This window comes from Leucoraja erinacea, chromosome 5 (genome assembly GCF_028641065.1).
Source record: "Leucoraja erinacea ecotype New England chromosome 5, Leri_hhj_1, whole genome shotgun sequence".
NCBI lineage: Eukaryota > Metazoa > Chordata > Chondrichthyes > Rajiformes > Rajidae > Leucoraja > Leucoraja erinaceus.
Genome location: NC_073381.1, coordinates 54,869,811 through 54,897,485, shown reverse-complemented (window position 1 = coordinate 54,897,485; position 27,675 = coordinate 54,869,811). Strand labels below are relative to the sequence as shown.

Genomic DNA, 27,675 nt, shown 5'->3' with positions numbered 1-27,675 from the left:
TGTGCATAGCACCGTTAAGATTTAAAAATTTGAAAATTCTGGAAACACTCAGCTGTTTCAACAGCTTCAATGGACAGGGAAATAGAATTAACATTAATCATATTTCCAGAATCGGCTTTTTTTTGGCGGTTTTTACCTCTTCAATTTATCATCCTTCAAAATATTGAATTATTCTATTTTACTACTAAAACTAGACTTACTCTTCCAACTTCCACCAGATTTGTGACCATGACGATACAAACCGATTGTTCTTGCCACACCATTCTCCAGAAGTCATACACAGTTTCATGTACTGGTCCTGAATGTACAGAATAAGAAAATCAAATGGTTATGTATGTATTATAATACCAGATTACTGTCTCTTTTGCCTTAACCATCAGCACTTCACATGCATGTTATTCAATTCAAAGTGTTCCCTTAAGGCACAAACCAAGTTGTATAGTACAATAACAATATATGCATCACCTTGCATTTATTCATAAATCGTTGAAGCATTTTGAACATTGAAACTTATTTCAACCAACTTCCACTAAATTATTCATCCTCCATGAATGCGTATTTCCACATAACACTCATTAAATAATAATGCAGCGGGAAACTCTCCATTCCAGCACCTTTAGGACCTAACTGGTGTGGGACCACAGAAAATCTGGAGCACAGAGTTGCCTCCAACCATTTTCTTCCACGGAGCAGATGGCTGTGAAGTCGTCAATGGATATTTTTATGGCGGAGATTCTTGATTAGTAAGGGTGTCAGGGTTTACGGGGTGAAGGGAAAGATAGATCAGCCATGTTTGAATGGCGGAGTAGACTCAATGGGCTGAATGGCCTAATTCTGCTCCTAGAACTAATGAATTTATGAGCTGATGTATTCTAAGTATGAACACCACCTGGGTCAAGCAAGGGTTTCAAGAACTGCTTGCAGCTCATAGTTTCTCTGAGTCAGGGACATTATTGGCTGAGATCGCAAAGGCTGCACTGGTAGATTAATTAGTTACAGATTAGCATCAATGCTGGACCACAGGAGTTGCCTGATCACAAAATCCTGGACAGAGTTCAGAGTTGTGCAGATAAAATCAACACTATAGATTCAAACTAATGTTATAATTGCACATGAAATAATTTACCCATGATCACATAACAGGCATTAAATGTTTTCAACTGTTCTTGTGTGGAAGGAACTCCAAATGCTGGTTTGCATCCAAGATAGACACAGAATGCGGGAAAGGCAGCATCTCTGGATAGAAAAATTGGTGACGTGTCGGGTCGAGACCCTTCTTCAAGGGAAACCCATTCCTTCTATCCAGAGATGCTGCCTATCCCGCTGAGATACTCCAGCATTTTGTGTCTATGTTCTTGTTTGGAATTGACTTGATCTGATACATCTCTCCTTTGTACTCATTACATAGTACTGAGCTACAATATGCAATTAGCAGCAAGGCACCTCTGTGTACTGTTTCATTTTTTGCTAAGTTTGAAGCTACCTTTTTCTGGATTTATCTATGTCACCGTGCCCCTGAAACAACCTCAATCTAACATAGCATGTTCAATGCAGCACCACATCCTTTTGTGATAAAATACTTTCACAGCGATGGACTAGAGTTAGTCCTGCCTACCAAGTAACTGAAAAAAAGTCTGACAGTCAACTAAACAAAACCTCCAAATTTAATCCATGGATTACCTCTCAATGACTTTGAAGGTTTCTGAATGCCCCTGATATTTAGAGGTATTTAAAATATATTAAAACCAATTGCATATTTCAAAATTGAAAATATAAAAATTAAACCTTTAGTTTCATGCATTTACAACACAGGAGGATATTCAGCCCATTAAGTCTCTATCAATTTGCAGTGGAGCAAGGCCATCTGTCTAACCCATATTTAACAATAACCTATTTCCTCTTACAATCCATCAATTCCCTCTTTCATTTTCCTGTCACCCTTTTACTAGGGTAATTTATGATTTAACTTACCTGAAAATCTTTGCAACATTGGGATTAAATTCCACCTGCCAGTGCTCTGCCTAACTTTCTATTTGATCAAAATCCTGCTAAAGCCTCAGAGCACCGTACTTGCTATCCACAACATCACCAATTTTCACCACGATCAGCGCCCACACTAACTATTTTTCTACCTACCGATACAGGGTGTGGTTTAAAGTAGCCCAATATCCTATTGTCATGTCTACGGAGGAAATGGGAGCGGCCATAGGAAAAGTGCAAACTCCAGACAAATAACACCAGAGATCAGGATTGAACCTGAGTCACTGGGGTTGTGAGGCAGCAGAACTGACTGCTACATTGTGCCACAGATAATAATAATAATAATAATACATTTTATTTTTATTTATGGGCGCCTTTCAAGAGTCTCAAGGACACCTTACAAAAATTTAGCAAGTAGAGGAAAAACATGTAAGGGGAATGAAATAAATAGTAGAGACATGACTAGTACACAAATTAAAGACAGAATTCAATTCAAAACACAATATGAGGCAATTCAAGCACAGATGAAAAGGGAGGGGGACGTGGGGCTAAGGATAGGCAGAGGTGAAGAGATGGGTCTTGAGGCGGGACTGGAAGATGGTGAGGGACACGAAATTGCGGATCAGTTGGGGGAGGGAGTTCCAGAGCCTGGGAGCTGCCCTGGAGAAGGCTCTGTCCCCAAAACTGCGGAGGTTGGACTTGTGGATGGAGAGGAGACCGGCTGATGTGGATCTGAGGGACCGTGAGGGTTGGTAGGAAGAGAGGAGGTCAGTGAGATATGGGGGGGGCCAGATGGTGGAGGGCTTTGTAGGTGAGGACCAGGATTTTGTAGGTAATCCGGTGGGAGATGGGAAGACAGTGAAGTTGTTTGAGGACTGGAGTGATGTGATGCCAGGATTTGGTGTGGGTGATGAGTCGGGCGGCTGCGTTCTGGACCAGTTGGAGTCGGTTGATGTAGGCGGAGCTGATGCCAAGGAGAAGTGAGTTGCAGTAGTGCAGTCGGGAGGAGATGAAGGCATGGAAGAGTCTTTCAGCAGCGGGAGGTGTGAGAGAGGGCCTGATTTTGGCGATGTTGCTGGTACCACCATCAGTGGATGCAAATCCAACTAAGTTTGTGCTCCTCTGCTGAAATCCATGAGGAGTCCAATGTTGAGACTAAGTGGCTGAATTCCAGAATACAATGTACTACAAGAGGTCATCATTTGCTTAGGATCATTGAACTAAGTGGCAAGCTGCAGGCCTTTAGGATTCCCAGCAAAATCCAGCCTACTTTGTTGCACCTCGAATTTTCAAAAATTTACAAGTACCGAAACTTTCTTTTAGTAAATTAGTTAAAAAAATATTGAAATTGTTAATTCATATTCAGAGCCCTCCATTATATTTGGGACAAAGATCCATCATTTATTTATTTACTTCTGTACTCAACAATTTGAGATTTGTAATAGAAAAAAAAATTACATGGGATTAAAGTGCACATTGTAAGATTTTATTAAAGGGTATTTTTATACATTTTGGTTTCACCATGTAGAAATTGCAGCTGTGTTTATACATAGTCCCCCCATTTCAGGGCACCATAATGTTTGGGACACATGGCTTCGCAGGTGTTTATAATTGCTCAGGTATGTTTAATTGCCTACTTAATGCAGACAGACTTAATGAGACAGCTCTCAGCACCTAGTCTTCCCGCAAGTCTTTTCTGAATAATCTGATAATGTGCACTTTAACCACATGTGATTTTTTCTATTACAAATCTCAAATTGCGGAAATTTGAGATTTGAGAGGAAAATAAATAAACAATGGGTCTTTGGCCCAAACATTATGGAGGGCATTGTATATTGAATATTGCACACAAATATGATTAAATCATTTTGTTATCCAGTAAAACCTGCTTGACAGTTCTCATAACCTAAAGCTGCATAGCTTACAATTATATAAAGTAAGAGTAGTCCCATCTTATCAAGCCAATTATAGACAATTCAGGCAACATGGTCATCATTCCATAAAGAAATTGAGAATATTTGCAGTAGTGCCAGCCAAAAATCTGAGTTTTTACCAAATAATATTTGGAATTTGCTGTCTGCATGGATATTTTACGTTCTCCCCAAGACTGCGTGGGTTTTCTCCAAGGTCTTCAGTTTCCCCCCACACTCCAAAGACGTACAAGGTTTGCAGGTTAATTGGCTTGGTGTAAATGTAAATTGTCCCTAGTGTGTGTTGGGTGGTGTAGTGTGTGGGCATCGCTGACCGCTGCGGACAATCTTGGAGTCATAATTTCACCTGACAGTAGACTGCATGATATGTGTGATGTATTTAACAATGTATATAGCTATAAAAGAAATTCCATATTTAAATACTGCATAATGTGACTTCTGGTGCCCGAGCATTTAATCTTAAATATGAAATTAGATCTCCTTAATATCTGGTAGCTTTTCTTAAGATGCATTAAAAAAATTAAAAGGGCAGTTAAATCCAACACTCAAAATGGGTGGTGGAGAAACTCTCGCAGCAGCATCATGGACGAAGGAAATAGGCAACGTTTCGGGCCGCCCTTTGCAGACAGCTACCGGGGCAAGAAAGGAAAAAGGAGGAGGAGCCCGAAGGCGGGAGGAGAAGCAGGGGGACTGAGGCTTGAGGAGACAGCAAGGATAACAAAATTGGGACTAACTCAAAATGCGTGGTGGCTCGGCAACAACCAGGCCCTTTGCACAGCTACCGGCCAACCACACAGAGCGGCAGAAGCTCACGGCTTGCCCATAGCCATACCTCGGAGGCAGGCCTGGCTCACCCGCCGCGGAACCAAGAACTCACCCAGAGTCTTCCGAGGCTCGTCTCCTGCTCGACCCCGAAGACCAGAACCGGTGAGGAGTACGGCGACGGACGCTGGACAGTGGGACGTTTTCAACATGGTGGCAGACGGAGGAGAGGATCTTTGTCGCTAGGACAATGGGCCATTAAGTCCAAGATAAGACTGCACACTTAAGAATTTTGAAACTTTCTTGGCGCCAGAAACCTGATGAATCTTTGTGTACCGTCTCGGTGAAGTCTATTATTACACTACAAATATTTAATCAATTCCGAAAAATAACCTAAGCTATTAGGTCACAGAAACTGCTTTAACTAAGTTGTGAGATTGTACATGATGCCACTATTTTTTAGAATCACAGCTGCACATAAGTTACACTTTATTAATGAAAGATTCTTACCTTGTGTAGCTATATAATGACTTGGCCTGTGGTACCCCTGAAAGTGAGAAAAAATTCAGTCATTCACTTCATTTTACAAAGGAATTGGTCTAGTTTCCACCAGGTGCTACTTGAAGAAATGTACAATTTAAAAGCTGACGCCACCCAGTACCATTGAGATAAAGGCCATACAACTAAATCAAATATGAAACATTTTCATCACACAAAATTTAAATCCAATTAAGTACCACAATTTGAATCATCTGTAATGATTGAAGCAAAACAGATATGGAAAGATAGCTATTTTTATAAAGTTAACTTAAAGGAATAGATTGTAATCATTGCTGCACGATGAGGAGCGGGAATATTTCATTCTAGATTCTCCATAATACTTCAGCACTGAAGGACCTTTGCAGAATGGCACTTAGGAACAGCGTCACCATAAACTTAAACGTATCACAGGCGGCACGGCATATATATTAAAACACAATGACAGTTTAATAACAGTCACGTGAATCTGCATGAATACAATGATTTAGTTGAAAATGAGAACGTCAAAAGAAAGTTGCTAAAATATAAAAATAATTCTGGTGAGGAAAATGACAACTAGAACTAATGTAACTAATGCAAATAAATTAGAACACCAGATGCTTGCAAATAATAAAAATATATAAACCTCATTGGTGCGTTTTTACAGCAACTTTAGCATTGCCATGAAGTAGCTTTGACTTTGTAACAAATTTCAATCTGTAATGTTAATTCGCAGTCAGGCAGGGAGACATTTGCGAGAGCAAATCTTAATCGTTCTAAAATGTTCTAATAGATTAGACATTTTCTAAGTATAACTGATTTCAGTTTAAATAGTCATAGAAAACTATTTTCATTGGAAGAAATAGTGCATTGTTTTTATTGACATTAACTGTCTTGAGAGTTTTTTTAAAGTAATTTATTAAAATTTACATCAGTTTAAATAGTTTAGATACTAGTAAATATCAGAAATACTTAAAAATGGATCAATAAAGCCGCAGCGAACATTACAGCTTTAGGAATCTGATGAAAGGGTCCCAACATTAAAGTTTATTTTTCCACAGATGCCAACTGACCTGTGACCTGACCTGTTCGAACTCTGTTTTTATTTCCGATTTCTAGCATCTGCTGTTTCATTAACTAAATGTCATTCTGGCCTTGACAGGAGACCTCCCCCCACTTTCAAAGAAACCCAGGGGACTGAGGGGGTCGGGGTATTCCATGAAGGGGGAAAAGAGGGAACAAAACAAGAGGGGCAAAGAGATGGGGGCTGAAGGACACATAGAGAGAAAGAAAAGGGGGGAAAGCAAAATGGAGGAGGAAAGGGGGAGGGGGGAGTTGAAACGAGAGATTGAGGGAGTGTGTCAATAAAAGGGGAGAGCAAAGTAAAATAAGGAGATGGAGGGAGGAAAGAAGTCAGGAGAGAGAGAGAGAGCGAGGATGCGAGGGTAGCGAGATGAAGAGAGGAGAGTGAAAGAAAGAGGGAGAGGAGGGGGAGAAAAGGAGAGAGTGAGAGAGATGGAGAGAGAGAGAGAGAAAGAGCAGGGAGAGAGGAGAGAATGAAAGAGAAGGGTAGAGGATATAGATATAGGAATACGTAAGGCGAGGGAAAGGGTGTGAGGAGAAAGAAAGGGACAAAAAAAATAAAAGGAGGGGAAAAGGAGAGAGTGAGAGAGGATGGAGAGAAATGAGAGGGGAAAAGGCAGGGGGAAAAGGAGAGAATGAGAAGTTAAGGGTTGAGGAAGGAAATAGAAAAATAGGAAAGGGGTCAAGAGAGGGGGGAAAGGGTGCGTGTGAGAAAGAAAGGGAGAAAAAAAGAGCAAGGAAGGAGAGTGTGAACAAAACAGGAAAAAGTAAGAGAAAAAAAGAGTCCTAAATGGCCGACCCCTTATTCTTAAAGTGGTTCTAGACCCTCAACATCTGCCCACTCAACCAATCTATCCAAGTCATCCTGCAGCCTCATAGCATCCTCCTCGCAGCTCACATTGCCACCCAGCTTCGTGTCATCCGCAAATTTGGAGATGTCACCTTTAATTCTCTCATTTAAATAATTAATATATAGTGTAGGTAACTAGGGTCCCAGCACCGAGCCTTGCGGCATCCCACTATTCACTGCCTGCTATTCTGAAAAGGACCCGTTAATTCCTACTCTTTGCCAACCAGTTCTCTATCTGTGTCAATAACTTACCTCCAATACCATGTACTCTAATTTTGCACACTAATCTCTTGTGTAATTTATTTTGCACACAAATATCTTGGGACCTTATCAAAGGCTTTTTGAAAGTCCAGATACACCACATCCAATGGCTCTCCCTATTCATTCTACTTGTTACATGCTCAAAAAATTCCATAAAATTAGTCAAGCATGATTTCCCCTTCAAAAATCCATGCTGTCTTTGACCGATCCTGTCACTGCTTTCCAAGGTACATGGAACGGACAGGTTTGGAGGTATATTGACAAAACGCAGAAGGGGGCAGGGGGAGAGGGGGAGAGGGGGAGAAAGGAGAGAAAGGAGAAAAATAAAAAGGGAAAGAGTGTATTGGGATAAGAAAAGGGGCAAAGAATAAGAGTATTTCACATAGACACATATTTTTTCAAATATTCATATGTTTTCCTAATTTTGTTTTTCTTTTTATTTGTAATAGTACTGAATAAAACAGCTGGGACAAGGCTTTACCATTGAGCAGAAGGATGTCTTAGACAATAAGGATGCTGAGCTGGATCTGGCCCACTAGTATAACTCAGTTACAGCATGTGAGGCCCGGATGGTGAGTAGATGCCTGCCAATTATATCAACACAACTTTTGGCTGACAATTTTTATTTTATAATGATGTATATGTGCCGATCTTTGGTGAAGTCAGCAAAATTGAAGTCTGCAACCTTGTCATTGATGAACAGTTTAACCTTTGCTCGGCCTTCAAAAATGGTGCACTTACATACTTTGCATAGGTTTGAAACATATGTGCATTTGTTCAATGCTCTGCATTGAAACATTCTGAAATCAGAAAACATTCTGAAATCAATTAAAAGCTAACACAATTTGGGATTTCTGGACTGCATCCAATTTTGCTTAAGAAGATAATAAGCAGGTGTGGTTTAAAAAAAAAAAGTAATACTGAAAAGAATCAGGTGACAATCTAGATCCAGTAATAATTATATCCACTGAAGAATCCAATCTTAATTTCTAATTTTTTTCAATTTAAAATGGAGTTTCATTACAAATATAAATGATCATGAAAATGTAATCACAATTACAAAATATAGTAAGTTATTAAATAAACTAAATTTTAAATTGAAAACCAAATAGGATTTATACATAACTTCAGTTCAAACAATTATTAAATATTGGACTTGAATCACTGAACTCAGTTGGTAGTAAAAATCAACTGCTGGGTTGTCCTTTCAATTTGCAAATTATTCACAATTCTCATCTTCACTGATTCTGGTAAAGTTATAGTCCAATGTCAGTGTTGTCTTTACTTTCAATTAGTATTTTTTTCCCCAGTACTAAATTAAATACCAAAATTGTTATGCACTGAAATATTTTGTATAGACATTGCTTTTCACAGACCCGTGTCTTCTTGAGTGCAAATGCGTGGATATTTCTTTTGATAAAAGGTGAAAGGAGTTTTTTTTTTCCATTAAACCTCTTACTTGAACAGTTTTTCATTTGACTTCAAGGCAGTGTTAAACAAAAACACACCCACACAAGTGTTTGCACATATACTTTCAGAATCTAACTTAAAATTAACTAGTTTCTCAACATATGCAAATTTTAATTTAGATTCACATTCACAAGGACCATGAAGCCATACAATCATTTCCATTTACACGATAAGCATCAATTTAATAAACCAATGATTTTTGCAGATCACTGTATATCTGAAAACTGCTACTATATTCACCCGGAACACGTGCATTGGAACAGAATTCTAAGCAGAGCAGAGCAGATAGCCACAGAAAATAGATAAAGATAACTAATTTACATGCATGAGTTCACCACTTCGATCTCTTCATAATGTATGCCTTTGGCCATGGTTCTTTAACAGTATCATTCCAAGTTCAAACATTCTGCGACATCAGCCATCAACCCTTTAATAACTAAACCGACTGATGCTTAAAATGTCAGCGTATCCAATAATAAAGCATTACAGAGTTTATTTCAATGTAATGTACTTCAAAGACAATATTTTCCCCATTATAGGATAAATCAGAATATTGAACAATTTTATGTAATTCAGCAAAAGCAGTGTTTATTTTTTGCTATGACCTTTATCCATGCAACACCATGGAGAAATGTTATGTCAGGAGATAATGTGAGGCCAATTAATAATCAAAATTGCTTTTGTATGAAGAGGATCAAAAGGGTTCGCTCTGCTATCTGCTGCGTTCTGCTTGTTTTAGTAACATATTGATATATTTAGGAAAGGTATTAAAATAACAAAAATCTAGCTTCTTCAGTGATACTCACATCCCTGTACAGCCATATCTACAGCCCAAACCAAAGCCAGATGTGAAAGAAAGCACAACAGTGTCAATGAGTGCCAGAAAATTTAATATACAGGGTGTAAATTGTAAGAGTTCTAATTTTTAGACAAAAAGAGAAAGAAAAGCTGCAAATCAAATTGCCGAGTATAACTTACATCAATATAATTTGCATTAATGTAATCTGAAGAATCATCCTCGATAGACTGTAAAATGACTCTGGAATGATCATCTGTTGAAAGAGATTTCAAAATATGCTGATTGGTGCAACATTATTCGGCAACGTCATAAAATAAAAAAATTAAAAATAAACAAAATTAAATGCCCAGTGGTAATTATCTTCCCTTCCTCAAATGGCTTCAAACATGTGTTGGCATTTTTTTTTTTTAGCTTAAAAGCATATTACAAGCAAAGAGATGTGTGACAGACTGGAAATATTCAATTGGATATTCTGCCCATGATAAAAACACATTTGAATTATGCTTGATCATACATAAAAATGATCTACTATAATGTGAAGTGATCACAATTGAATATTACTATCAACCATAAATTGTCACCAAATTAACAGTGTATCTTTTTGCATTTTCCCTCCTTAGGTCAGTTTATATCCATTCAAAACAATCTACATTATTTTGTTTAGAAGAGAACAACATTGACACTTTGAGAGGTGGCTTTTTATATTATTTCTGTTCAAAAAGGAAAATTCTTTGGTACCAGGCTGTAGTCAAAGGGAAAGGAATCTGACTTTGTTCCAACAGCTGACCAAGTGGATCGAGCACAGCCTGCGGCAGCTGCATGGTGCAGCAGTGGAAGAAGCCCACGGCATCGGATGACGCCAGGCCAACCCCTATTTAATTGATCTGGTGTCATCAGAACACCAAGCGTTAGAATGAGAAGATAAGAAACTGAATATCTCCTGAGGCTAAGATTAGACTTTGCAGAGACTTGGAAGTTGAAAGATAAATTTGGAACATGGTGATTCTCTGTGTGCTGTTCCACAAGAGAACAGCACACATGTACATCTATTCATACATAGTATGAGCTGACTGGACTGCATATATATATAGATAGAGCATATATATGGAGCATGTATATAGATAGAATTAGAAAAGGTATTAAAATACCTTTATTTTCCAACCTCAACACTATCTCCCATTGGAAGGAAAGGAGCGCTGACTCTGATGTTATATCAAGTGGTGCTCCCCCAATTATGGGATATTTGTGTTTATTTATTGCATCCTTAAATAATCAGGGATATTTGAATGTATTTGGCAATGTTCAACCAGTTTTATGAGACAATCAATAGAAATAATTAAAGTAATTATGGTAGATATGGATGAATTTTCCACAACAGTTTGATTTGATGTTACATAAAAGACTTGAAATATATTATTAAAGGACATGCAGAAAAGTGAATGTAGAATGCTTCAACGAATAAAAGTAAAACTTCTGAAGGAGCCTTGTAGATTTGATAATTTTTCCATCTATTAAATAATCTCTCAAATTTAGGTTAAAAACTTAAATGCTCCTAATTGAAATACAAAATGTTAATAACAATAGTTTAAATAATGAACCAGAGCCATATGCAGATCAACTTACAGGCTATAATATTTCCATAGCGATTTTTTGTTCTGTTCTGATCTTTTTTGGCAACATCCCAAGAAGCAGATTGTCCTTCAAAGAAACTCTGCAAAAGAACAATTTATGTTAACTGTAATGACTTTTGCTTTATTATTTAAATTCCAAGCCTAGGTTTTGTGAACTTGTCTAGTTAACAATATGTTCTGACCAAATTGGTAATAATATCAATTCTACAAAGAGAAAATCTTAAAATTTACATCTGCTACATGCTTATGATGCAAATGATGAACAATTACATTATGGACTATTATAGATATCTTACTTAAGTTTAAAATGTGAGACTCTATCCTACCTGCTTAAACTTGCATTTTTGAAACAATGGCTATGACCATTTTAACTTGTTTGTGTTAATGAATCATAAAACAAAATTATTTCACAATGTGTTAAAATTGGAGAAGCATAATCCCTAGTATTTGGGAGTATTTTAAGAACTTCCCAAAATCCAGTAAGTGCATACAGTGCAATGCTTAAATATAGAGAATAATGGTGCACATTGTAACTCAGTCAAAATATATTTAAGATGCTGCATTTTGTATGTCCAATATATTCAACAATGTTTCTCCTGTTTTACTTTTCATCATATCATTTTGTGACCAAAACTATACAACAGCTTATAAAGACTAGAATTGCATGCACCATATTTTTTATAATATATGTGTCTGAAGCCCTTTAACAACACATAAAACTACCAGGTATTACAATTGCTCCCAATATCTAAAACGATTCAAATCCAGATTAGGTTATTGCAATCCCTGCACTTTAAACACAAACTAGTCTCATTCTTTAATAAAAAATAGCAACTGCAGTGCAGACAGGATTTCATTCGTACGTGTGATACTTTAGAAATTCCTCATTAAACATCCAGCATCAGTGTGTACTTCCCTTTCTGTGGGACTGTGTGTATCATTTCCATATTTCATAAATACTTGATTTAATCGATGTAAACTTGGCCCAAGAATATGATCATTATATTCAGCACAAACGTGATTTCCTAAAGTTATATTATTCATCAAATGAAGTTTAACAACTCCAATTGATCTGATTCAACAGTTGAAATGAAAGCTTCAAAATGCTTCACATACTTCATGATACAGTGCCCTCCATAATGTTTGGGACAAAGACCCATAATTTGTTTGCCTCTTTACTCCACAATTTGAGATATGCAATTAAAAAAACACACATGCGGTTAAAGTGCATCTGGCAGATTTTATTAAAGGGTATTTTTATACATTTTGGTTTCACCATGCAGAAATTACAGCTGTGTTTATACATAGTCTCCCCATTTCAGGGCACCATAATGTTTGGGACACATGGCTTCACAGGCATTTGTAATTGCTCAGGTGTGTTTTTATCTGAATCCTTAATGCAGGTTTAAGAGAGCTCTCAGCACCTAGCCTTTCCTCCAGTCTTTCCATCACCTTTGGAAACTTGTATTGCTGATAATCAACATGAGGACCAAAGTTGTACCAATGAAAGTCAAAGAAGCCATTATGAGACTGAGAACCAAGAATAAAACTGTTAGCGGCATCAGCCAAACATTAGGCTTACCAAAATCAACTGTTTGGAACATCATTAAGAAGAAAGAGAGCACTGGCGAGCTTACTAATCGCAAAGGGACTGGCAGGCCAAGGAAGACCACAGCTGATGACAGAAAAATTCTCTCTATAATAAAGAAAAACCCCCACCTGTCCAACAGATCAGAAACACTCTTTGGGTGTGTATTTGTCAATGACCACTGTCTGCAGAAGACTTCTTGAACAGAAATACAGAGGTGACACTGGTTACCCGCAAAAATAGGATGGCCAGGCTACAGTTTGCCAAGACGTACTTAAAAGAGCAACCACAGTTCTGGAAAAAGGTCTTGTGGACAGATGAGATGAAGATTAACATATCAGAGTGATGGCAAGAGCAAAGTATGAATGAGAGAAGGAATTGCCCAAGATCCACTGCATACCACCTCATCTGTGAAACACGGTGGTGGGGGTGTTATGGCCTGGGCATGTTTGGCTGCTGAAGGTACCGGCTCACTTATCTTCATTGATGATACAACTGCTGATGGTTGTAGCATAATAAATTCTGAAGTGTATAGACACATGCTATCTGCACAAGTTCGAACAAATGCCTCAAAACTCATTGACTGGCTGTTCATTCTACAGCAAGACAATGATCCCAAATATACTGCTAAAGCAACAAAGGAGTTTTTCTAAGCTAATAAATGATTAATTTTTGAGTGGCCAAGTCAATCACCTGATCTGAACCCAATTGAGCATGCCTTTTATATGCTGAAGAGAAAACGGAAGGGGACTAGTCCCCAAAACAAGCATAAGCTAAAGATTGCTGCATACAGGCCTGGCAGAGCATCACCAGAGGAGACAACCAGAAACTGGTGATGTCCATGAATCGCAGACTTCAAGCAGTCATTGCAAGTTCAAGTTCCAGTTTATTTGTCACGTGCACCAATTGGTACAGTTAAATAATTTTACCATGCAGTCATGACAGTGAAAAGCAGCAAGACACACAATTAACACGATTTAACACAAACATTCACCACAGAGAATCTCCAGGCACCTCTTCACTGTGATGGAAGGCAAAAAGTCCTATCATTTCCCTGCTTCTCCAGCGGTCAGGCAGTCAAACTGCTGTGTCGAGGTGATCGAGGCTCTCAATGTTGAAGCCCCCGCCGGGCGATGGTAGATCCTGTGGCTGATTTTAAGCCGCACAGGGCTATGAAAGGCCCCGCGAACGGGCCTATTCAAAAACCCGCGATTCGGGGCGGATGAAGCTGCTGTTGCGGGAGCTCCCGAAAATCGGTCACCAACCAGGGACCTGCGAGCTCATGATGTTACAGTCCACAGGGCCTGTGGCCGAAGCATCTGAAGCTGCGAAGTCGGGTCGCAGCCACAGTGCTACCACAGCCTTTGAAGCCAGCCAGTTCCGCCATGGTAAGTCCACAGGCTATGCGACCGGAGCCCTCAAGGTCGATTCCAGTTGGAGGCCGCCAGCTCCACAATGTTACGTCTCAGCGCAAAAACTGAGATACGACAAGGAAAAGGTTGAATCCCCGTTGAAGGAGGAGAGATTAAAAAAAGTTCCCCCCCCCCCCCCCCCCCCCCCCACATATACATAACTAAAAATAGACTAAAACATACATCTAACAAGACAAAAAAAAGAAAGACAGATGGAGAATAGACAACAGGTGCAGGAGTAGGTCATTCGGCCCTTCGAGCCAGCACCGCCATTCAATGTGATCATGGCTGATCATCCACAATCAATACCCCGTTCCTGCTTTCTCTCCATATCCCTCTGCTCCGCTATCGTTAAGAGCTCTGTCTAGCTCTCTCTTGAAAGCATCCAGAGAACCAGCCTCCACTGACCTCTGAGGCAGAGAATTCCACAGACTCGCAACTCTCTGTGTGAAAACAATTTTTCCTAATCTCCGTTCTAAATGGCTTACCCCTTATTCTTAAACTTTGGCCCCTGGTTCTGGACTTCCCCAACATCGGGAATTTGTTTCATGCCTCTAGCGTGTCCAAACCCTTAATAATCTTATATGTTTCAATAAGATATCCTCTCATCCTTCTAAATTCCAGCGTATACAAGCCCAGCCGGTCCATTCTATCAACATATGACAGTCCAGCCATCCCGGGAATTAACCTGGTGAACCTACGCTGCACTCCCTCAATAGCAAGAAAGCCTTTCCTCAAATTGGGAGACCAAAACAGCACACAATACTCCAGGTGTGGTCTCATTAAGGCCTTGTACAACTGCAGAAGGACTTCTTTGCTGTGATACTCAACTCCTCTTGTTAGGAAAGCCTACATATCATTTGCTTTCTGCACTGCCTGCTGTACCTGCATGCTTACAGGCGAGCCGCAGCTGCGGGCAACGCTGACTATAGGTGACTTTCACAAAATACTAAATATGACTACTTTCATTGACATGACATTGCTGTGTCCCAAACATTATGGTGCCCTGAAATGGGGGGACTATGTATAAACACTGCTGTAATTTCTACATTGTGAAACCAAGATGTATAAACATGGTCTTTATTAAAATCTGACAATGTGCACTTTAACTACATGTGATTTTTTTTCTATTAGAAATTTTAAATTGTGGAGTACAGAGGAAAATACAGAGGTCACTGTAAATTCCTTCTCGTTTTATCTGACGTGAAGCAATTTTCTTTGTAAGTTTAGGAATCAGAAGCATTATGAGAGAGGTATACCGAGTTTTAGGGGGAAAAAAAGACCTTTAAAGCCAAATATTTATTTCACCTATGTATTTCCGACAAGCTGGAGAAGGTCACTGATGATGACTTGACCTGATTACATCAGATTAATTGTAATATTCCTATCTCTGAAATAAGCTTGTGGTTCACATTCTGCTTCAGAAACTTGACCACATAGCACAGGCTGACATTTGAGTGCGGGGGGATGGGGGGTGTTATATTGACAGAGGTTCAATTTTTGGCTGATGCGTAAACCTAATCTTCTGCTCTCCTAGTTGGACATGGAGCATTTCAGAAGATTATTCAAAGGAGGGAAGCTCTTCTGATTTAATGTAATTAACCACCCCTCATTGCTAAAAGGTTGATTGGTTTATAGGAGATTAGTGGGCAAAACTAGGGCACCTGGTATTGGGGGTAGAGTGTTGACATGGTTAGAAAAATGGTTGGCAGACAGGAAACAAAGAGTAGGATTAACGGGTCCCTTTCAGAATGGCAGGCAGTAATTAGTGGGGTACCGCAAGGCTCGGTGCTGGGAACACAGCTATTTACAATATTTACAATATATATTTCTATGTTCCTATATTTCGATATTAATGAATTACATAAAGGGATTACAAGTAACATTAGCAAATTTGCAGATGACACAAAGCCGGGTGGCAGTGTGAACTGTGAGGAGGATGCTATGAGAATGCAGGGTGACTTGGACAGTGGGCAGATGCATGTCAGATGCAGTTTAATGTGAATTAATGTGAGATTATCCACTTTGGTAGCAAAAACAGGATGGCAGATTATCTAAATGGTGTCAAGTTGGGAAAAGGGGAAGTACGACGGGATCTGGGGGTCTTTGTTCAATAGTCAATGAAATTAAGAAAGTAACAAAATTCTTAAGGGGTTGGACAGGCTAGATGCAGGAAGATTGTTTCCGATGTTGGGGAAGTCCAGGACAAGGGGTCACAGCTTAAGGATAAGGGGGAAATCCTTTAAAACCGAGATGAGGAGAACTTTTTTCACACAGAGAGTGGTGAATCTCTGGAACTCTCTGCCACAGAGGGTAGTTGAGGCCAGTTCATTGGCTATATTTAAGAGGGAGTTAGATGTGGCCCTTGTGGCCAAGGGGATCAGAGGGTATGGAGAAAAGGCAGGTATGGGATACTGAGTTGGATGATCAGCCATGATCATATTAAATGGCGGTGCAGGCTCGAAGGGCCGAATGGCCTACTCCTGCACCTAATTTCTATGTTTCTATGTTTCTATGTAAGCATGCAGGTACAGCAGGCAGTGAGGAAAGCGAATGGCATGATAGCCTTCATAGGAGTTGGGTATAGGAACAAAGAGGTCCTACTGCAGTTGTACAGGGCCCTAGTGAGACCACACCTGGAGTATTGTGTGCTGTTTTGGTCTCCCAATTTGAGTAAGGGCTTTCTTGCTATTGAGGTAGTGCAGCGTTGGTTCACCAGGTTAATTCCCAGGATGGCTGGACTGTCATATGTTGATAGAATGGAGTGGCTGTGCTTGTATACTCTGGAATTTAGAATGATGAGAGAATCTTATTGAAACATTTAAAATTATTAAAGGTTTTCGACACGCTAGAGGAAGGAAACATGTTCCCGATGTTGGGGGAGTCCAGAACCAGGGGCCACAGTTTAAGAATAAGGGGTAAGCCATTTAGAACGGAGATGAGGAAACACTTTTTCACACAGAGAGTTGTGAGTTTGTGGAATTCTCTGCCTCAGAGGGCGGTGGAGGCTGGTTCTCTGGATACTTTCAAGAGAGAGCTAGATAGCGCTCTTAAACTTAGCGGAGTCAGGGGATATGGGGAGAAGGCAGGAACGGGGTACTGATTATGCATGATCAGCCATGTTCACATTGAATGGCGGTGCTGGCTCGAAGGGACTGAATGGCCTACTCCTGCACCAATTGTATATTGTCCATTGATTATTTGGTCATTGTTATTTCTGTGCCTTGTCTGCTGTTTTTCTTATATTCCAACCATGGCTTCAATAGTGGTTTAGCAGCTGTAAATAGTTTGGTGGCATTCATTGAGGGGATGTGGCGAGTGGTTACTGTCCATCCCCAACATCCCCATGAAGTGCTGGTGATGAAGTTCTGGTTAAGATACGTTCACAGTGTTGTTGGTTGGGGAGTTCCAGAATAGAGACAATAGCAATTATTAAGGACATTGATATCTCTTGATTCAAATCTCTTCGCTTCTATGCTCTCCTGCGGTCGGGGGCCTCGAACCTTCCGTTGACGGGAAAATCTTGACTCCCGTAACCGGCGGCGTTTGGGTCCTCCACATCGGGGCGATCAGCTCCTGCATCGGGGAGAGGTCAGCTCCCCCACGCCGGCGACCGGACTCCGGGTCGGGACTGGTTGAGCCTCTGCATTGTTGGAGCTTTCCAACTAGCCTCTCCCGAGACTGCGAGCTCTTGATGGTAAGTCCGCAGGCAAAGGATCAGCTCCGATGTTAAGTCCACACTTGTCAGCTCAAGTCAGTCCGAGGAGGCCTCCAGCTCCATCGGTTAGTCCGCAAAACGACTGGAGATGCGACCCAAAAATTAATCGCATCTCCGGCAAGGTATGACACTGAAAAAACGGAAAAACACTGATGGTGAGTCATTCACCACAGGATATTTAGCCTCTGATCATTGATGAAGCATCTATGGATGGTTGGAACCAAGGATACAGCTCTGATGAACTTCCTGTAGTAAAATCCTGGGGCTTAAATTATCACCATGTCGAGTAAATTTATTCTGAAGTCAGCAGTCAGAGAAAAGATCTTGACCTGAAACATAGTCTGCCGATTTCCCTACACAAGTGTTATCTGGCTTGCCGAGTTCTTCCAGCGGTTTGTTTTATGCTTCTGCTAGATATATTCCTTCCATAGGACCACTCACTATCTATTAGTAGGCCTACTCTGCCAGCTACCAGTCAGTTTTGTTGTTGGGGATGCTACCAATCGGCTTGTGGTGAATAGTAGTAAAATTCCCCATAGTACATTCTGTGGCCTTACTATTGTGTGCTCCTTCCAATTGGTGTTCAGCATGAAGAATTATTGGTTTATCAGATAAATGGTGTGGATGGAATTATTGGTTTATCAGATAAAAGGTGTGGATGGCAAACAAAAAGCAGGGGTTTATCTGTTCTGTGATTGACTTGAAGGCTTGAAATTTAAGGAGTTCAGAGTCACTCCCTCACATCTGCATATCACTGTGCCACTATCTCCAGCCCAAACATTGTGATAGAGGAGTCTTGAACATTCCACAGTATGATTCTGTGAGTACAACTGTTGTTTGATCTGTCAGTGGGGTAACCCTCCGAATTTAGACACACTTTTTGAGAGACAAGCTTTTCAAATTCAAACGTCAAGGGTGCAATTTGAATCTTGCACCTACATGGACCTTCTTTGGCCCTGCTAGTTTCATACTCACAGGGGGACATCTCACTAGGAGTTTTGGACTGAATGTCAGATGGTTTCTTGTGGAATCGAGTGGTAAATCACAGTTTTGGTTTCACTGTACCTTAATTGACCTTGAAACCATGTTATATTGTTGGTTACCCAGTCCAATCTTGTACAGGTCAGACCTGACATAGGTCTGGAAACCCCATGTATGAAAGTGGAATTTTCTGGCCAGTTTATGAGGAAGCAAAACAAGGAAATGAATAGTTTTTAAAGTTATTTTACTTCAATTTCGTATTTGCAATTATTTGTAGTTGAATTAAAACTATGGATAATTAAAAACTTGGTGCTTTGCTCTTAATTTAAAAAAAATCAGTTTTAATAGATATTAAATGTTAGCATTTAAATCTTTGACAGCTTAGATGACACAGATATTGGTCAGCATAGATATTGGTCAACAGTTTCCCTCGGGCCCAGGTGAACGAGCATGATGAACTGCAGGTGGTTATTCTGGGTGATGGATCAATGACCTCACAATCCCACACATTTCATTGCAAACAGCACTTTACAAATGAATCCTTTGCTCAGTCAGTTCAGAGGCTAAGAAGTATCTTCCATTGTCAAAGTGGGGTTAAATGCAAATTGGAGGAACAGCATCTCATATTTAGCTTGGGTAGCTTACAGCCCAGTGGAATGAATGTTGATTTCTCTCTCCATCCCCTCCCCCTTCCCAATTCTCCCACCAGTCTTACTGTCTCCGACTACATTCTATCTCTGTCCCGCCCACTCCCCTGACATCAGACTGAAGAAGGGTCTCAACCCGAAACTTCACTCATTCCTTCTCTGCAGAGATGCTGCTTGTCCCGCTGAGTTACTCCAGCATTTTGTGTCTAAACAGCTAACAATGGCCTGTTTCCTTTATCATTGTTACTTTTTTTCATATCTTTCATTCATTGTTCTTTATCTCTCTACATCACCCATATCTATTGTTTCCTCTTCCCGTGACATTCTGTCTGAAGAACGGTCTCGACCCGAACGTCACCCATTCCTTCTCTCCAAATATGCTGTCTGTCCCGCTGAGTTACTCCAGCTTTTTGTGTCTATCTTCAGAGATTAAGAAGTGTGATTAAGGAGTTGCGTTTGCCCCAAATTGGATAATTAGATTTCTATTCCAAAAGAATATCTGTGAAATAAATTGTGTTTTATAATCCAATGCTCATCATTACAGTGTACATTATTTATATTATTCCAGACTAGTTTTAATTAACTTAATTTAAATCCCCACATTTGTAGCAGGCATTGGTCAACGAGTAATGGTCAACTGCTAGTCTCTCTGAATTATTGTTCCATTGAACCCTGTGCCACTGTAACCAATAAGCTCATGGAGGTTTCAGCTACAAATGAATGGTCAGCTAATGCAACACCAAGTCTCAAAATTATATGTTTGTTTATCTTTAAAGAAACTTCTAACTTCAAGACTCAGAGGAATGGATCACCCACCCTGTGTGCAAACTGCCTTACAATCTTTCTATGCTGGAGAAATTCAGCGGGTGAGGCAGCATCTATGGAGCAAAGGAAATGGGCAACGCATCGGGTCAAGACCCTTCTTCAGACTAAAGTGAAGGTGGGGGGGAAGAAGAAAGGAAGAGGTGGAGACAGTGGGCTGAGGGAGAGCTGGGAAGGGGAGGAGAAAGCAGGGACTACCTGAAATTGGAGAAGTCAATGTTCATACCGCTGGGGTGTAAACTGCCCAAGCGAAATAAAAGGTGCTGCTCCTCCAATTTATGGCGGGCCTCACTTTGGCCATGGAGTAGGCCCAGGACAGAAAGGTCGGAATGGGAGGGGAAGTTGAAGTGCTGAGCCACCGGGGGATCAGGTTGGTTAATGCGAACTGTGCGGAGGTGTTGGGTGAAGCAATCACCAAGCCTACGCTTGGTCTCACCGATGTAGAGCTACTGACACCTAGAGCAGCAGATGCAATAGATGAGGTTGGAGGAGGTGCAGGTGAACCTCTGCCGCACCTGGAAAGACTGCTTGGGTCCTTGAATGGAGTCAAGGGGGGAGGTAAAGTGACAAGTGTAACATTTCCTGCAGTTGCAAGGGAAAGTGCCAGGGGAGGGGGTGGTTTGGGTGGGCAGGGACAAATTGACCAGGGAGTTAAGGAGGGAGCGGTCTCTGTTGAAAGCAGACAGGGGAGGAGATGGGAAGATGTGGCCAGTGGTGGGATCCCGTTGGAGATGGCGAAAATGTCAGAGGATTATTTGTTGTATGTGACGGCTGGTAGGGTGGAAGGTGAGGACAAGGGGGACTCTGCCCTTGTTACGAGTGGGGGGATGGGGAGTGAGAGCAGAGTACGGGGTATTGAAGAGATCCTGGTGAGAGCCTTATCTATAGTAGAAGATGGGAACCCCCGTTCCCTGAAGAATGAGGACATTTCCGATGCCCTGGTTTGGAAAAACCTCATCCTGGGTGCAGATGCGGCGTAGACGGAGGAATTGAGAGTAGGGGATGGAGTCCTTACAGGAAGCAGGGTGCAGGGCCGGATTTACCTATAAGCTAGACAAGCTTAAGCTTAGGGCCTCGAGGTCTAGGGGGGCCTCCGGCCACTGTTCAACTCTGGGCGGGCCCCTCTATCTCTCTCTCTCCCCATCTCCTCCCACTATCCATGTCTGGGCCACCGGGTCTCCGCTCTCTGCTCGCTGCTCGCTCCGCCGGCACGGCAGGCCGCCTTGCACATGCGCATTGCTGTGGCCTACACGTCCTCCTCCCTGCACATGCGCACAACCACGGCCAGCACATCATCGGCCGCCCTGCGCATGCGCACTGCAATGCAACTGGTCGATGCTGGGCACTTTCTCCCTTGCTTTGAATTGTGGGAGATTGGGCCGCCATGGCTGTCCGGTCGCTGCCTTGCCGCCAGCGCTGAAAACCAACGCGGAGGGGGCCTCACAAGTGGACCAGCTTAGGGCCTCTCTTCATCTAAATCCGGCCCTGGCAGGGTGGGAAGAAGTGTAGTCCAGATAGCTATGGGAGTCAGTGGGTTTATAGAAGTAGCGATGTCTTTTTTCCGATGTTACTTCAACAAACTTCTAGCTACTGCTCGATGGGATAAGGGTTGCCCTTTACTGATTATCATGCAGGAGCCTAAGTTGCAAAGTAAACCATATATGTGTCATCTAAATGGCAAGTGCTGCGCCTGACATCAATATTAGACAAAGCAAGAGTATTGAGAGAAATAACATAAAGATTTCTGATGAACACAATCCTTTCTGATGAAAACAATCCAGTTGCCGAGAAAATCTACCTCAGTTAATGACAAGGGTTATTGAAATGGGCGCCACTTAATTGTCCTCATGATAGCAATGTGTCACCTAAAGAAAATGCCAGTAATTGCCTTAGAGCTAATCAATGTATCATAAAATCTCTGCAGTCCATAATTCTACATGAGTTAAGGGCCTGTCCCACTTGGACGACCTAATCCATGAGTTTAGAGCCTAGACGAGTTGAATAAAATGTCAAGGTCGTGTTGACTAACCGAAGTAAAATACCTCCTATAACTATGTCTACGACCTCCTACGACTATGTCTACAACCTCCTACGACCCCTCTCGACCTCAGTCTTCCACACCTAAGACAAACTATGACTAGCTACGAGTGGAAAACGATCACATGATAAAATGATGTCATTTTTGCATCTTTTTTGTCGGCCAATTACCGACCCACGACTATTTACGACTACCATCATGACCTACTACAACCTACCTACAAGTAAAAAGTATCAATTTTTTCCATGCCGACCTTTGTTTTACTCGTGGACATTTTTTATCAGGCTGGAAAAAACGCAGCGACCTACTTGAGGCCCAGAGTATGTGGAGACCACTCACAACCATGAGGAAGAGTTACAAAGACCTCATATGACCTCGTGGCGATCATGCTGCGAGTATGAGTCAAGGGCAAACTCGGCAGAGGTCGCCAATTAGGTCGTGAAAGTGGGACAGAGGCTTTAAGGATCAATTACAAATGTTGCAAAATCTAATCCAAAACTTGTGAAATCTTCTCCCATCATTTTGAACATAAATTATATGTCATCCTTCTGTTTATATTACATTTTATGCTTTAAGAAGCCTGTGTGACCTGTGGCTGTTTCTCTGCTGGTTTCTCTAGCTTGCAGTACCTTGTAAACAGGAAGTTGCTCAGAAGTAGTACACTTCTGCAGGAAACATTGACAATAAAACCACAGTACTGGGTCAATAGTGAATACCATCTTGATTACTTGAAGTGGAATAATCATGACATTCAAACATATTAATGTGACAATAGCCAAAAGTTGGAACGGTTGAAAAAAATGTGCATTTTGGTTTATATTGCTGCCACTGTGTACCATACAGAGAAAAAAAAAGCATTATTATTCCATTCTCAAAAAAATCGACTTAATTTCTAATGAATGCATGAAATTCAAGTCTCCAGATGGAAAAGAGCATCATATTTGCACACTAACTTTTGTTTTGCTAAATGATTTGTAGCCCTAATAGTTTGTTCATTAAATGTTCTGCACTTTCAGGTGAAACAATTATAGTTTCAATTGTAAATTGTATCCATTGCAATCAACATCATTATCTTAATTACGAACACATGTGAGAAAGTGATTTAGGTAAAATTGATCATTATTTCCCAACTCCCACAGCAGCAGTGATTTTCTGTCATGTCCCGCTATTAATCTGTACTCTATTTGTCTATTTAGCCATGTTAAACTGAATTTCTTTTTTCACTGCAACTCATTGTTTAAGTGCCTTTTGAGTTCCATTCTTCTCATGTTTTAATCTCACAACTTTATCATTAGAATCTCTGTTTTGCCAACTCACTGTGACTCGCTGTTTTGTGCAGTAGTTTATATAAGATAGATGTTCAGTGAATCCTGTATGATTGGACCTCCAAAATAGATGGTAGAAATAACAGGCACAAAAAGCTGAATCTTGAAATGTGCCCAAGTATCAAATTCCAAACATGATAGCATATACTTGTAACCTAAAACACAGTAGGTGAATGAAATGTGAAGCAGTACAGAGTAAATGCAAAATACTGTATTCCGGAGAACACTTTACACAGCACTCGTCCTGGCAAGGAAACTCCACCACCTTGAAAAATACCTTTGAGGAAGGATCGGAGGGGCAAAGGGAAAGGTTGAGAAAGAGGTGGGTTGATGGGCAAGCTGCTGGCATTGAGAGATAGTCAATGCTTGGGATGAACAATGTCCCCTCTGCACATTTTTAGTTTCTCTTTTCACTTGCTCTCAGGTGTCCTCCTGATTCTTGGAACAGTAGCTGACAAAAAACCACGAGAAAAACAGGCAGCTATGTGAATGTTAACTGTTTTATGTTATGATTATGACGATTGATAAACTGTGACGAACTGAGGATTTGGGTTTTTTATTTGCTTATAGCGTGAAGTGTTAAACTCATTAAGACAGGAATTCCAACATAGCTGTCCTTTCCAGTCTTTCCTACAGAATGACTGTAAGCTCCATCAAACAATGTTGTAGACAAGTTGACCATGTAATATTGTACTTAATGCTGAAGCAGCCTTACAATCAATGAATGTGTGCAAAACATAAACAAACTTCTTTCACATGGTCCCAGCACAAAATAGCCAGAGTAGACTTCTCTGTCCACCTGCATGTCAAGTTCAGACTAAATGCCAACAATCCCCCAATGCGGTAACTTAACACCTGTGGGATATAAGCCAATTATGGTTGGGAACTCCAAACACCCAGACTCTGCAATGATCACTATACTCTGTGCAGGCTATCAATGTAGAATGAGCTGTACCTTCCCAAAGCAAATGGAAAGATCCTTTGGGATACAATGGAAAATAAACCAAAGAGGTTTAAGAGGCAGAGAGTTCCAGAGATTGGCATGCTGTCATGAGAGGCCAAGGAAAGAAAGCAGTACAGGAAATGCATCCAGTCCTGGGATATTTCACATTTCAAATTTACTGTGTCAATTTTAAAAGGAAGAGTGCCGCTCCAAACTTCATAATTTGCGTGATTCATTATAGCAAGGCGGACAATTGCAAATCTTCTGTTACCTGCGGTTACAGTTTTTCCTGTGGAGAGAGAACATTGTACACACAGAAAACAAAAATGAGAAAGCAGTGGCTTTGCTGTGCTATAGTTTATTTTGTTAAATAAAGATGATCCTCTAAAAATGAATCATGTGGCATCTTGACTTCCTTTGTATCCCTACCTCGTATTCCTCCTTGAAGCCATAGCCCTCTGATGTTTTCATCAAGTTGATATGCTGCAATAAGTCTGCAACCCGAATGGCAGGGTGGAGCTGGCCAGTCTGGTACGGAGACTCTGTGGGCTCACCATGAAAGCGGGGAACATCCAATAACCTGCTTGACTCTGCTGACACAGTGTGGTTTTCATCTGGGGAAAGGAAATACAAATTTATTCTGTGTTTCTTCATATGTTTCTGACAAAAGATTGCATGGCGGATATAAACGGTGTTTAATTTTAGAGCTGTCCTTCAGCATATTCTGCAAGGACATGTACAAGGCCACTTGGAAATATATTTGTGTCGCTTCTACGCATTTATCATAAGATCCGCTCAGCCTTATGATTGTGCAGGGAGCCTAATGATCTGTCAAGATAATACATAAGACTTATTTTCTTAAAACATGTTGTGATGATAAGGAAAACCAGCCCCTCTCAGTTGCTGCATTTAAACCACTCAAGAACACAAGGCACATGGCAATAATGCAGCACTCCATTAAAGAGCGCTTAAAGCAGCTGGTGTGGTTCATTTTGACTTCAATGATAACATGTCTAAATACTCGCGTAGACTGTCATCAAATATGACACAAAGATAAACACATTGACAAACGTACACACTGCTAGATCACACCGTCCCTATATATCCTGTTGAGAATAAAATCATTGTTTTCAAATACTCACCAGCAATGGGCACTTTATAGAATAGAGCAGCGTAAAAAAAACACACGAATTAAGGTTGACAAATATATCCATTTTTGTAAAGCCCATTAATGCATAAATTGCCATTCTTATTTTAAATGTATGCTTTATAATCAAACAAAGAATAAAATATTATACATATATTGGTAATGCCTGCCTTATTTGAAACCTTTGAAACTGAATTGAAATCAAGCTGAAACTGCTTGAAAACTGGCTCAAACTTCTATGCTTATTATGAAAACAAAATGACACAAAATAATTTATAAAAATGCTCCCTTTAAACAGGATGCAAGATTACATGCCAACAAAATCATAATTTTGGAAACACTTAGCAGATCAGGCAGCATTCACAGAGAAAGAAACAGGGTCATTTTTTCAAGCCGATGGCCTGATGAAAGGTCATTGCTGATTCTTTCTCCAGCGATTTGCCTGGCAGGTTTCTCACATTTTAGGATTTTATTTCAGATTTTAGTTCCAACATAATCATAGACTGCAGATGACATTACATATCAACAAAAAAAAATTGAATTTCATTCTTCTGACTGGATTTGTCACTTAAATCTGTAGCATTGCATTTCCTTTAAAATACATCTAGTTTTTGATTTTGTACTGTCTGACCAATGAACAAGAACAAGGATGGAACTTATCGTGATAACATAAGAACTAATGTACGTAAACAAAAAAAACTATTAATTTTGCATCTCAGGGCAAGATATTCCCAGGACAGCACATGCAGCGATATACACCATGCATATATTGTGGATTTTCCACTGCAACAAGGAATTTTTAAATATTGAATGTAATTGCACTTTAATTGCTCTTTATAAAAATATTTCTCCAAGTAATTACTTAATATAAGTCATCAATATGAAGGTCATCAATAAAGCGATGAAGGATTTTGCTATCAAATTTGACAAACCGAGAAAGATTCATTGTGTCTGCTATATTTTTTAAATGATTCCAAATTAACTTACCAATCAAATTGTTTAATTTGTTATTATTTTATTTAAAAGGCTTAACACCATTGTTACCAAACCCATATATTTATAAAACTTCAATTCACAGTATGCCTTTGTCAAAGAGCAGTGAAAATACTGGCTATTTTTCACCAGAGTTTTGCTGCAATAAAATATTCTACTCTTTTCTTCCTTCTAGTATCACGGAAGTTAACTAGCTATACTGTAATTTACATGTTAAGTCTCGCTTACTTTGACATCTTCTTCAACTGTAATGTCCTTAGTACTTGGCAATTTACAGAGCCACACAGTTCATCTGATTATTAATTATTACACCGATTTTTCTAATGTATTACTTGATCAAATAATCAGTAACACATGCCTGGCATATTTCAGTCCAACTATTTATTTTAGGTGTACTTCATAAGCCAAGTTAACATCAATGTTAATGATTAGACAGTAAACCATTGCTTGATCCACAATGTCCACTTATATTCACAGTTCATCTTTCCAGAAAACATATCTCATTTTTTCTTTTCCTTGACTAATTATTAAAAGCACTGTAAATAATCGAAAATGAACAGTACTGCCCATCAAAATAAAATATAATAGAGATTACGGGAAGAAGGCAGGAGAATGGTGTTAAGAGGGGAAAATAGATCAGCCATGATTGAATGGCGGGTAAGACTTGATGGGTCGAATGGCCTAATTCTGCTCCTATCGCTTATGACATGTCCTCAGCGGTTTCCTCCCAGTACCTTGGTCCACTGAACCTCTTGGTCCTCTGCGCTGGTTCCCG

The 27,675-nt window shown here is 40.2% G+C and overlaps 1 protein-coding gene across 4 annotated transcripts in view; it reads right to left on the bottom strand.

Annotated features, from left to right (window-relative positions):
• The window catches only part of ptprk (protein tyrosine phosphatase receptor type K), a 570,756-nt gene that overhangs the window by 31,194 nt on the left and 511,887 nt on the right, over positions 1–27,675 (bottom strand). For all 4 annotated transcript variants that reach the window (XM_055635637.1, XM_055635639.1, XM_055635640.1 and 1 more), the window contains 5 exons: positions 25,190–25,374; positions 11,279–11,366; positions 9,835–9,908; positions 5,184–5,220; positions 201–298 (listed from right to left, as the gene is read on the bottom strand). In XM_055635637.1, coding sequence (XP_055491612.1) covers positions 201–298; positions 5,184–5,220; positions 9,835–9,908; positions 11,279–11,366; positions 25,190–25,374 — 482 coding nt within the window. The remainder of the gene's footprint in view (positions 1–200; positions 299–5,183; positions 5,221–9,834; positions 9,909–11,278; positions 11,367–25,189; positions 25,375–27,675) is intronic.